Source organism: Macrosteles quadrilineatus, unplaced genomic scaffold, assembly GCF_028750875.1.
Source record: "Macrosteles quadrilineatus isolate MER2022 unplaced genomic scaffold, UCM_ALF_1.0 Scaffold_3__2_contigs__length_128488019, whole genome shotgun sequence".
NCBI classification, from domain to species: Eukaryota; Metazoa; Arthropoda; class Insecta; order Hemiptera; family Cicadellidae; genus Macrosteles; species Macrosteles quadrilineatus.
Window position 1 is genome coordinate 122,162,473 of NW_026542596.1, and position 12,491 is coordinate 122,174,963.

Sequence of the window (12,491 nt, forward strand, 5' to 3'; positions counted from 1 at the left end):
ACGACTTGGGATCTGAACCCGTGACCTCGGCGACCGATGTCCTGCGCTCTACCCCTAGTACCTCTGATCGCCTCTGATCTACCACTGCGATCACCACCCATGTCATGTGACTAAAATGAGACGACGAAATTAAATTAAAATAATGGTTATTGCCCTCAAATATTACAAATAAATTACTTGGTATTTAAGAAGAAAGCCTTTAGAGCCTAAAGTTAGGTACAGTACTCTTTTTGATATGAGCTCAAAAAAGCGCCGAAGTTGAAAAGACACTTCTGGTTCGTTGATTTTCGTTTCACTGCGCTGCTAAAATCTCAAGACTACATTGCACACAAATTAATAAATTAGCACTCAAATTATTTCCGTCTAGTTTGCTATGGTATACGAACAGCTGTTATTTTGAAGGACATGTATTACCATTGACTATACACTCCGCCAACACAATAATACAAATTTGTCAACTTTGTCTCTATTGTGCATAAAGGGAGATATTTCGACGTTTTTGTTGGGAAATATACAATTTAACATGAATAGTAAACACATAAACACTTTGATAACGATGAAGTCACATTTTTTATCAATTGGAACTGTTTTCCTCCGCAAAATCAGCGCATGAATTTTTAAGTAAGAAAATGTACTACTTTTTGACGTCCTCACCTAGATTTATTAGACGAACAAGTTTATAAGTTACTTTTCTGTAAAGGAACGAATGTAGGATGGATTTAATCCTAAATTTATTTATTTATATTAGACTACTAAAAATCATCTTAGATTATAAAAACGTCCTTCGTGGTCTACTTTGTGTCGCGGGGGAAGTAAGCCAAGTGTGACGTATTTACCGGAAACAGGCCAGGGATACAGGAACATCCTGTAGGCTACAAGCGGACGACAAACAGGACAAAGTGATAATTACCTGCATGGGGAAAGTGTCGGACATGGGGGTGCTTTGTCGCTACTTTAGCATTTACATGGGAGAATGGATGAAACACAGAATTTTCATTTATTTCTTTGACAAACGGGTTTTTTTCATTTAATTACACGATAACGTATTTTATATGTACTACTCGTACCCTTAAAAATATTTATACATTTATATTTTTTCGTACTTTAGGGGGTAGCTCTTTCACTGTGCCTGTAGATAAAAACTGTTTTACTTCAGGCTAAGTTTAGAGGGCCGTGGCATTATCACATACTACTAGATAAAAATTATAGGCGGTGATTAGTTATTAGGTGATTGGCACTTTGTACCCGATAATGTTACAATCAAAGCCCCCTAGGCGAGAAGAATCATTTTTGTCTTGAGATACTCCTTAAAAATTTTTTTACAAAATTCGTTTAGCAGTTCATTCTTCTAAATTATTAATTTTAATGTCTAACCTTATAAGAATCACCACAAGTTAAAGAGATTTAGTCTGCTTGCCTCCTAAACATTCGGTATTAAAAAAAGATCATAATCGTCTGTAAGCTATCATTTACAAATCTTTCTTGTAGGCTTGTCATAAAGTGAAAAGGCCCAAAAATGCTAAAGCGGTACATTTTTTGTACTTTCACATCTTTGGACTTAACGCTCTAGTCCGGATGAGTTTTACACATTATTCCAGATTGAGGTTCATGGAATTATTTCATCACTAAATACCATTGGTAATTGGTGAGATTTTAACCCAAGATCTCAGTGACCGAAGCTTAGACCAGCTCGCTTGCTGGGAAACACTGGGTAGTAACGTCAAATGTTCAGGCCCAAAATATGAAATGAAAAGTACCCTGCAATCATCAAGAATAGCTTGGGACCTCAACTGTGTTTCTTTTTAAATTGTTAATCTACAATACTTTACTAATCCAGATGTGCAACTCAGCATACTTTGACCTAAAATATGACTGAATATGTAGAATATTGTGCGATTGATTGTGTTAACTACACTAAAAAAGACCAGCTTTTTATTCGCCCAGGACCATTTATTAAAAGCCCAATGATCAAGAACAGCTGGGTCCAGCCAGTTTCAAAATTAAAAGATGGACTTCAGCTTATTCCATACAACCCAACCTCTTTCACATGCTCTATTCCCTTTATGTCTGTGTTCATGTTATTCCAACTACATTATTGTACATATTGTTGCAGATGTGGGGCAAGTTTTCCAAGTACGTGATGCGGACGCTGGTCTGGTTACTGAGGTTAACCGTGTGGCCGTACTCGAGACTGATGGCCGTATTCCGTAAGAAGACGCCACTGCCGGCCATAGACAACAATCTACTACTTCACAGCGCCACGTCATTGGCTGACAAAATACGGAACAGAGAAGTAATAGAAATTTCCTATTTTATTGAGTTTTAGCGGTTTACACCATTTTGGCAAATTTTGATCATCTGCACCAAAAAAATTGTGATTTATCACGCTTTACACCTTCACGTGGTTGTTTTTGTGCTAGGAGGTGCTCCGAGCAAACAAATTTGATTACCCATAACAAAATCTGCTGTGAAGTTATTCATGGTTTTATGCAGGTTTGCTGCGAGGAGGTGGTCCAAGCGTACATCGCCAGGGTGAAGGCAGTCAACCCTCTACTCAACGCTGTTGTACAGGACAGGTTTGAACAAGCGCTACAAGAGGCTAGAACCGTAGATTTGCAGTTAGCCTCGGGAGTTTACAATCCTGACCAGCTCAAGAAGGACAGACCGTTGTTTGGAGTCCCTATCACCATCAAGGAGAGCATTGCTGTGCAGGGTGAGTAAAAATTATGGGTGTTTTTTTTTTTTTCAAAAGTTTTATCTTATTTTTAATTGTTATACACATAGCAGATTTCCTGTCTCAGTTCTGACTCGTCCTTTGTAGCGGATGAGCCCTCAGGCCCGCTGTTTGCATGAAACACGCTATGGGCCCAAGAGATGGGACCACTAATACTTCTTTAGTTAGATCAAGTAATGTATTGATTAAATTGATTTAGAAAAATATAAAAGTTGATAAAAAATGGATCCGCTCAAGTCATCTTCTAACATTTGTGTACATTCATCTAAAAAAATCACATAACTTTGACAAACCATAACAAGCACTATATATTATTGAATTATTTTTACTTGGGTTCTTGAAAAGGTTATTCGTTTACATTCCAACATTAAATACTTTTCAATTAAATTAACTAATGATACTTTAAGGACTGAATTTTACTTTTTTTCAATAGGTTTTACAAAAATAGAATATTTACAAGTGTATCTTTAAAATAATATGGACATTTTCATTGAGAGAAAACTAGTGAAAGTGAAGTACGGTATACGATCTATCGATTCTAGGTGGAGGTTATTTCTTGATGTTTGCCTGTGTTCACCTTGACTTTGCCATTATTTATTGGTTATAAGATTATATGTTTGTTTGATAGAGGAAAATGTTCTGCAACTGGCTGCTGCCTCTAAAAATCCTACAATTCAAAAGCATTAATTAATTCGCTATATTCTATAATCGGAACTAATTCGTGTTATTTTTAGCTTGTAAATAATATTCCATGCCATGCCATATTAGAAAATCAACTGATAAAAAAGTCTAAAAACACAAAAAATATCTCCACAAGAAAACGCAGCAAACTTACAGATTAACCGAATTTCCATTTGTCTGATTACATTTTCGTCAAAATATTTCCTTCAGTCAGCTTTTTTTCCCTATTTAAAAATAACATTAGTTATTTTCACGCTTTACAGCTTCACGTGGTTGTTTTTGTCCTAGGAGGTGCTCCGAGTGAACAAATTTGATTACCCATAACAAAATCTGCTGTGAAGTTATTCATGGTTTTATGCAGGTTTGCCGCGAGGAGGTGGTCCAAGCGTCATCGCCGACGAGTTAGGTTGGATGCTGCATCCAAGTTAATATAGTGTTTTTAAATCAACACAGCTTCACAGGTTATACCGAATTTCATCAAAACTGGATACTTATTTTTCAGTAAAATATATTGTAAGAAACGGACGCGATCTTGCGGATCGGTGGAGTTTCTTGTTTCGCGACCCTCCCAGTGTCGTGGTAGCTGGTGGTGTGCAGCTCATAGTCACTCACGCCTTCTTTTGCCCCTTGGATCTCATAAGTTAATTAATTGTATCAATAAATTCAAAATGTTTTGGGTATATATTGTAGCCAATAACAACTATGTATTTATTGATCCATGAATAAATTGTTAAACTAACATACATTCTGGATATGTGAGAACATTATTTATAAGAACATATTTTGTCCTGCCTTAATATTCTAGGGCGTTTGCTTGAGCTCAGAATTGCTTGAGCACAGAAAGTTTTACTTCAGGCTAGGTTCTTTGAGAGCCACAGCATTCATAGCTAAAACAATAACTGGTGAACTTGAACATTGGACCTCAGGGCCCAAAGCTCTGATCTCTATTACTAGACTAGCTCGCTCCTAGGTAAGAGTTAGGCAATTCTATAGCCTAAAATATAAGACCCTTGCATGTTTCCATTCTTCTTTGTCAATCTTTCATCACTTACAGGTATGAGCCACAACGCAGGTAGAGTGAAGCCCAAGGAGAGAGTGGCCGCAGCGGACGCTAGTTTTGTTCGGAGACTGAAGGAGGCCGGAGTGATCCCTCTCTTAGTGTCAAACACTCCCGAAGTCTGTATGAGCTGGGAGACATACAACAATGTGACGGGACGCACCAACAACCCCTACGACATCAGGAGAACTGCTGGCGGCTCTTCTGGGGGAGAGGTAGGATGGGAAATCTTATAATATTATAAATAAATTCGAAGACTTTACATACACTGTTATTGAATGAAAAAGCTGTGTCTTCTCTTGAAATATTCACATGTTAAAAATATTTTTCATTGAGATAATTGAGCATGTGATAATATGGACCGAGCTTTATGTTTGAAATATTATGAGTTGGGAAAGATATATCACATAAACAGTCTTACCATTCTTAATTGATATTAGCAGAATTTGAAATACAAATATGAACAGAAAATTTTAAATTACTGGTACTGCATGAAAAAAAATTACATTGAATTCAACTTAGTTTTAACAACTCATGCAATGTGTATTGTCCAGGCATCTTTGCTAGGTGCAGGAGCGTCAGTTATTGGCCTAGCTTCAGACATCGGAGGTTCAGGACGAATACCAGCTCTGTTTTGCGGTGTTTACGGACACAAACCAACTCCTGGTGCGTATTGAAACTACTGATGATTGATGAAGCTTTATAATAATTGAACTTTTATGTGTTAATCAGAATCTGTCAAAGCTTTTTTTAAACGCAAGGCAGCTATTTTTAAAGCCATTTGAAAATTGATTTAATGTATCGTAAGGATTCAAGATTTGTATTTGTCATTAAGGGTATAAAATGATTCATTTGAAACAGTCTGTTATTAAATTAAAATATAAATCTTTCTATGAACGGATTGGAAAGTTCCCATCCTTTCTTTTCATGGCAATATGCTGTCCTTATAAAATGTCTTACACAGAGTTGTTTCCTTTTTTTCAAACTCAACCAAAATTACATGAACAAAGAGTCACTGTTTAGAAATAAAACAAGCTTATAATGTGGCAGCCCTGATTTTCTTTTACTTAATTACCGTTAACCTGATATGCATCTACATGGTTCAGTTTGATTGGGAATTTTAACGCCATAGCATATCAGCTGATTGGTAATGAAGTAAAGGAAGTAAGGCTGCTAACTTTTGAGCTTGATTTGTTCCTAAATAGTGACTCTCTATACTATACATGCAATTTCCTTTGCATTTGACGAAAACACTGTACATTGTCCACTTTCTCTTTTAGAAGTGTTATGCTAGCTAAAGTCACCTCTTTTGGGTGCTCCAGCCTCATTACGGAAATGTTCCAGGCTACACGGGTATTGACGGACACATTCCAGTGTCAGAAGATCCTGATTGGGCTAACTTCTTCTCGATCGCTCCGATGTGTAGATATGCGGAGGATCTTCCTCTGTATATGAGATCCATCAGCGATCCTGAGAAACGAGACTTTCTTAGACTCGATGAACCGGTAATGACCTTAGGCCAAGTAGTTGAAGGAAATTATTTACCATATCACTTTACTTCATTGACATTAGCCACTATACTCCATTCACAAAATTTATGTGGTTTGGGTGGAAGCGATCTCCAACTCACCCTAACTAGCTAATCAGCTGATATGTAGATAGAGCAAAAAGTGTTAGGAGAACCCATGAAAGCTTTTCCTTAACCCTACTAAATTTTGTGAAGAGAAAAGACTCACATGATGAAAATACAATTTCTGTCTCTATATACTTAATATTTTTATATAGGTGGTAATGTATTTTGGCCCACTACGGTGCCATCTTTCAGACCAACTAGAACATCAAGATGGTTGTGTTTGACAGAAATTGTGTTTTCAAGGAATTATTTTATTGGTAAGTTACACTATAGTTGTAAAGAAGAGTGACGGATGAGTGTTTATTTTTTTACTCCGGATGCTCTGAAATTATTGCTCTTGTTATATTTACTCACCATACAGATAACATCGCTGTTCATCTATTTAATTCTTAAAATTACCAGTACCGGTTTATTGATGTCCAAAAACCATAAATTCTACAAAACATTGATTTCAACAACAATTTCAAGTTTAGAACTACTCACTTGAAAAATTTCATTCTTTAACGTCTTTTTTTGTACAATCTTTAATATTGTTATAGTAATTCCCATGGATAGAAACTAAAATAAAAATTTAAGTAAAATAATACCTTTTGACTTCTCAAGTCAATCTCTTATTAAAAGTTGTTAAGACGTTTTTTTTTACTTTAATTTTAATAAATGCAAGAAAAAAGTGTGTACTTTTTACATTAAAATCTGCATCCATGGGGGGACAAAATATCAAATGAAAGCTAAACAGGCAAAATGTTGCAGGTGGATCTAAAGAAGATAAAAGTGTATTACATGGAAGAAGATCCTTCAGTGCTCACAAACAAAGTTCATCCTGAGTTGAAGACAGCAATGAGACGAGCGGTCGCTCACTTTGCCAACAAGTACAATATCATAGCACAGGAGGTTGGTAGGGAAGTGAATCAGTAGAATTTTGTGCAGAGGGGTTTCCAATCTTTCACTTTGATACATGCAATGCTTTCAATTTAATTTTGTTAGAACTTATTGCCACTTTATACACTCAGTAGACTCCCTTTCATATGTACCAGTTTTGTGTGAAAATGGATAGCCCGGACAACCATAAGTTTGACTCATCTACCTGAACACAAGTGGGATTTTGTCTCTGTGAACAAATACACAGTGAACTTCCGTTAGTCCAACATCTCACGGTTAGGAATGCCCGTTACCTTAATAATGTTATCCTAAGGGAGATTATTTATGTTAGTCTGATTTTGAGTAACGGTTGTGTTAGTTAACCTAGTTATTCCTAATACAGTTTTATGTCAATAAAATCAGAGTTAGGACTGTATTCACTAACATGGCACATCCTTTAGTGACATTCAGAGTTGTAGCCACCTGATGTTAAATTGGTTTTAAATTACTTTCATCATTTCCAAATAGATTGAAATTTGGAACTGATGAAGTTAATGTAAAACCAATTTAATATATATATACAGGGTGTTTTTTTAAAAACTTGCATCTTTATTTATGTAAAAACCGCAATAGATAGAAATATGAAGTTTGCGGGAATCATCTATTGACGTAGGGGGCCCATTTTTTTTTAATTCAACGTTACATTCACATTCCCTCCCTTTCCCCCCTTCCACCAACTTAATTTTTTTAAATAGCAAGGTACCCCTTGTGACATATCAAATAAAAGAGCATGAAAAAAGAAAATGTTTGATGAAAAAAAATTGAAAATCGGTTTATAAATTTGCGAGATATATCCCTCCCCCCTCCCCGGAACTTCATTTTTTTAATCGCAAGGTACCCCTTGTGACATATTAAATGAAAGAGCATGAAAAAAGAAAATTTTTGGTGAAATTTATTTTTCATTTGATATGTCACAAGGGGCACCTTGCTATTTAAAAAAAAGTTATGGGTAGGGGAAAAGGGGGGGGGGATTATCTCACAAATTCATGAGCCGATTTTCAATTTTTTTCACCAAACATTTTCTTTTTTCATGCTCTTTCATTTGATATGTCACAAGGGGTACCTTGCTATTTAAAAAAAATAAGTTGTGGTCAGGGGGGAAAGGGGGGGAATGTGAATGTATTATTGAATTCAAAAAAATTGTGCCCCCTACGGCAATAGATGATTCCCGCAAACTGAATATTTCTATCTATTGCGGTTTTTACATAAATAAAGATGCAAGTTTAAAAAAAAAAAACACCCTGTATAGGTATATATCAGTTCTGGGGCTACAACAAAGAATTTTAAGCCACCTGATAGTCTTTAATTTCTAGTAATCCGGCATGGGGCTGTTCTTAACCGTGCCAAAATTATTGGAAGTCCATTGCAATTTCATTCACTGATCTAGTGAATTTTCTAAGTAATCCTACATACATGGCATAATTACAAGTGTATCAAAATCATTAATGGTGATTCAAAATCCAACTAGAAAGTACATTTTTCAATTCTAATATAAGAATTTGTTAAGTACCTACAGTAGTAATTCTCTTGTTGCAGGTTTCAATCAAGGAAATTGAAGAAGTTTTTCAGGTTGCAGGAGTTGTAATGTTACGGATGAAATCATGTCACACAGTTTACCAAAAGACTGAAGACAATCCTGAAGTAAGATAGTTTTCAATAAATCACTAATCCAATTTCCAATGCACGGACTTCCATTCAATATAGTAGTTCATAATCTGCAAGCACTGTACCTAAACCAATATTAATTTATTATTTAAATGACTTTTTGTATAGTTAATAGTTATTATTGTACAGCCTAATTTCATCTACCCGTACCAAACTATAAAGAAGGTATCTCATAACTAATTACGTTGACTTCACAAATAATTTTATTTGAGAGCCATGATAAAACACTTAAAGTGAAAGTAAATAATTTAGCTATGAGAAAATGAAGGCTTAATTCGAACGCTAAGCAAAACAGTGTCAAAAACCTCTCAGGTTAATTCAAATAAACTATGGGTTTAATAGAAGGTTTTGCTTAACTATACTTGATGCGTATACAGCTTGTATGTAGTTTCTGGAATGAAAATATTCCAATCCTGTTAAACGTAAGCGATACTTCTGGATTGGAGGGAATCTTTGAGCTCAATGACAATATTCAAGCGTTTTGAGGAAGAGTATTTTCAGGAGGTCCAAGATGAGATTTCTGAAATTTCTTTTCTATACAGGAATGGAACAGTGTGATCCTGACCTACATGAAGTATGTCTTTGGTTGCACGAATCACACGCATCCACCTTTTGTTTATGGACCCATCAAGAAATACGCAGATAGTATCTCGGACAAGGAGTTCCAAGAAATGCTTCAGACCAAGAAGACACTCATTGAAAAATTTGATGTAAGTTAGCATTTACAAAGCCATAGTGTACTTTTAAAATTTTAATTCCAGTTTAGATGAGAGTGGGCTGATTCTAGTGGGCTAAAATATTATGTTGATGCTAGAATAACATTTCATAAATTAAGGAGTAGGAAAAAATGGGTATATAACTATAATAATATGTTTGACAAGTGGATTATTATATTTTGTAAATGTAGCATCATATTTTTTTGAGTTTATCCACCCCAGTGGCATTTCCAAAGTTCTTTTGTAAAAGAATGGTCTAAACCCTGGTCTTATTACTATCTTACGTTGGCCTTTTGTTAGATAAGATCATTAATTGATAGTCCAATGACAAATGGCATCTAGGTCTGTTATGGTCTTGCTTTGGTTCACGTCCAAATTTCTATAGTCTCTGTGTACATTTCTGCAACATGCCCAGTCCCATGTAGAATTAATGGGTTAGTCAATTAACGTAAACGATTATCCTAAGTACTTAACAAGTACGGTTACTAATCTTGGCTTAAGAGTAGATACCACACGACCCACATTCCACCTCGTACTCCATGGTTAAGCTTTGTCATATTATATGTATATATGTAATGCTGATGTGATCACTTTGTCTGGATTTATCATATTTTTAACAGCAATTTTCAAACACACAATAATGATAAAACACATAATTTTGTTCCAGGATATGTTGAAGGATGATGGTGTATTCTTGTACCCCACATTCCACGATATGACTAACTTCCACCTCCAGTTCTACTACAAGCTTCTCAACATTGGTTATTGCACGCTTTTCAACCTGATAGAACTTCCTACTTGCTCTTGTCCTACAGGACTGGCCAAAGACGGCAGACCTACAGGGTTCCAGGTGGGTAGATTTAGTTTGGTGAATTGTTTGTACATTGAAATCAAGAAGGAAAAAAATAGGTAAATTTACCTACTAGAGCACATGTAAAAAGGATAGGGAATCAGCAGACTGACGTTCAAAAAGTACAAGTGCATTTAACAATTTTTGTAGTCAAAATCCCAGACAATATTGAAACAGTTTTAAAGTTCCAAACCTAAATCAGCTGTTAATTATTGTACTTTTACAAATTTTAGGCGTTTTGAGGGGAAAGTTTACTAAGTTCCTCCATGACTTTTTTAAGCTTAATGTATACCTATATCAGCTGATCAACTGTCGGCTGTTGTTTCAAAGTTGGGGTGATGCGGAGGGGAATGGAATCGCTTACCTTCAAACCGCCTAAATTTTATACTATTCTCCACTTCTTTTCAAATAAACCAAGCATCCTAAATTGTAGTCTTCATAAACTATCAATTAATGGGATCAATATTAGAAAAATGGTTAGATAAGAGGGGATGGATAAGGATGTGCTACAACTCAGATCATGTTTATGTGGTTATCTTTCTACGAAAGGTAAAAAACTGGGCAGTTTATGTCAATCTTGAAGGTAGAATAAGCCATAACACACATTACACCATTCAAGGACCCTAGTGCCATTTAAAGCCAATTCTCAAAAGATTAATTTCCACGTTGATATGTTTGAATTTCGACCCTTAAGAAAGTTAAGTCACTGTTTCTTCACTCAGCATTATTTATTTCTACAATGCCACTACTTAAATTATTTGTCCTCAGCCATCTCTACTTATCCTAATGAAAATGTAATTAAACTATAAATAATTCAAACAATGAATATAAAAGCTTTTTAAAATGAATTATTGAAATTCTTTTTTGAGACACATGCTGCTTTGTTTCTCATAACAAAATTTGTTGTAGGTGGCTGCCAACAAGCACCAAGATCGTTTAGTGTTTGCCGTCGCTAAGGAGCTAGAATCTGCTTTCGGAGGATGGGTTCCCCCACCCTCCCCCCTTCAAGCATCCAAGGGAGAAGACACGACAGATAAACGAGTTGTTCAAGGAGCTTGAGATACGTAGACTTGCAAACAACTTTTGTTGTGGATTCAGAAACAATTTCTGAAACCTAATTTTCGCAGGGACCAACTGATAAGAGGTGATATTTGGCTGTGGATATAAGATTTGTTACCGTCCATGTCTTGCTATGTGTTTACTTAAAACTCTATTCAGTTAGAATGGACACAGATAGTGAGTTTTACAGAATTGGAATGTTCAAACAAAATGGAACAACTTACAACTTTGTTATCTATTTTCGTATTTATTTGTAGACTGGTAGAAAAGTGTCACAATATTTGTAAAAACTCATGTTGTTGTAAAATACCTAATAAGTTCAAATAGGAAAAATGTAAAAGATTATTGTACATTCGATAAAAATACATCTTACAAGGTCACTGTTCAGATTATCTTACACATTTTGTATGAAAATGTTGAAGAACTGTAAATACAATAGTACTATTCTTTCAACATTGATTTTACACTTTTGTATTAGCAATATTGTAAATAAATACTGCAAAGATTTAAAATGTGGTTTTATTTTAATGTTCATCATCCTTGGTACCACAGTTTCATATTCGTACAAATGGTAAGTTAGTACAACTTAACAGTATAGTGACGTAAATTAGATCTCATGAAAGAAGTAGGTACTTATATAAGACATGGAAAGTTAGATTCTCAATAGAATATTCCTTGGTAGTTTTATTTTAACTGCTCAGGTATGAAAATAGAATGCAGATATACTTCAATGTTTTAACTTTATCAAGTCCATTTATAAAACTAAAAAAGTGAATATCAAATGCTTATTAGATAGTTTGCATTTCTAAACTTAACCTCCGGAAGTATATGATTCTATTAGTTTAATCTGAACAATAATAGTAAATAATAAAACTGTACAGTTCCACAATTCCTCAGATATCTGGTTTGTTGGTCCCTATCTAAACTGTTTTTCATAAAAAAAAGGTAAAACTTTGTTACAACTAGAAAGCTAAACATTGTAAACCATTCTTTTTGAAGTTTATAATTGGGAAGAATAGGTAACTATTTTAATATTAGTTGATGTACTTTTCCTACTCTAAGTGTTTTGACTACACTATGTACCTTGAGGTAAAGGAAACTCCCCGCTTTTAAGTGACTAACTATTAATCTACGATAACCTAACTAACCTAATTTTGAGGTCCGATTACTAGTTAGGT

General features: G+C 35.0%; 1 protein-coding gene across 2 annotated transcripts in view; it reads left to right on the forward strand.

Moving 5' to 3' along the window:
- The window catches only part of LOC128989745 (fatty-acid amide hydrolase 2-A-like), a 54,377-nt gene extending 42,574 nt beyond the window's left edge, over positions 1–11,803 (forward strand). For both annotated transcript variants that reach the window (XM_054411776.1, XM_054411777.1), the window contains 10 exons: positions 2,114–2,293; positions 2,494–2,713; positions 4,470–4,687; positions 5,027–5,138; positions 5,817–5,977; positions 6,856–6,996; positions 8,560–8,664; positions 9,231–9,398; positions 10,072–10,254; positions 11,164–11,803. In XM_054411776.1, the coding sequence (XP_054267751.1) occupies positions 2,114–2,293; positions 2,494–2,713; positions 4,470–4,687; positions 5,027–5,138; positions 5,817–5,977; positions 6,856–6,996; positions 8,560–8,664; positions 9,231–9,398; positions 10,072–10,254; positions 11,164–11,313 (1,638 nt within the window). In that variant the 3' untranslated portion in view covers positions 11,314–11,803. The remainder of the gene's footprint in view (positions 1–2,113; positions 2,294–2,493; positions 2,714–4,469; positions 4,688–5,026; positions 5,139–5,816; positions 5,978–6,855; positions 6,997–8,559; positions 8,665–9,230; positions 9,399–10,071; positions 10,255–11,163) is intronic.
- Positions 11,804–12,491: the final 688 nt, after the last annotated feature.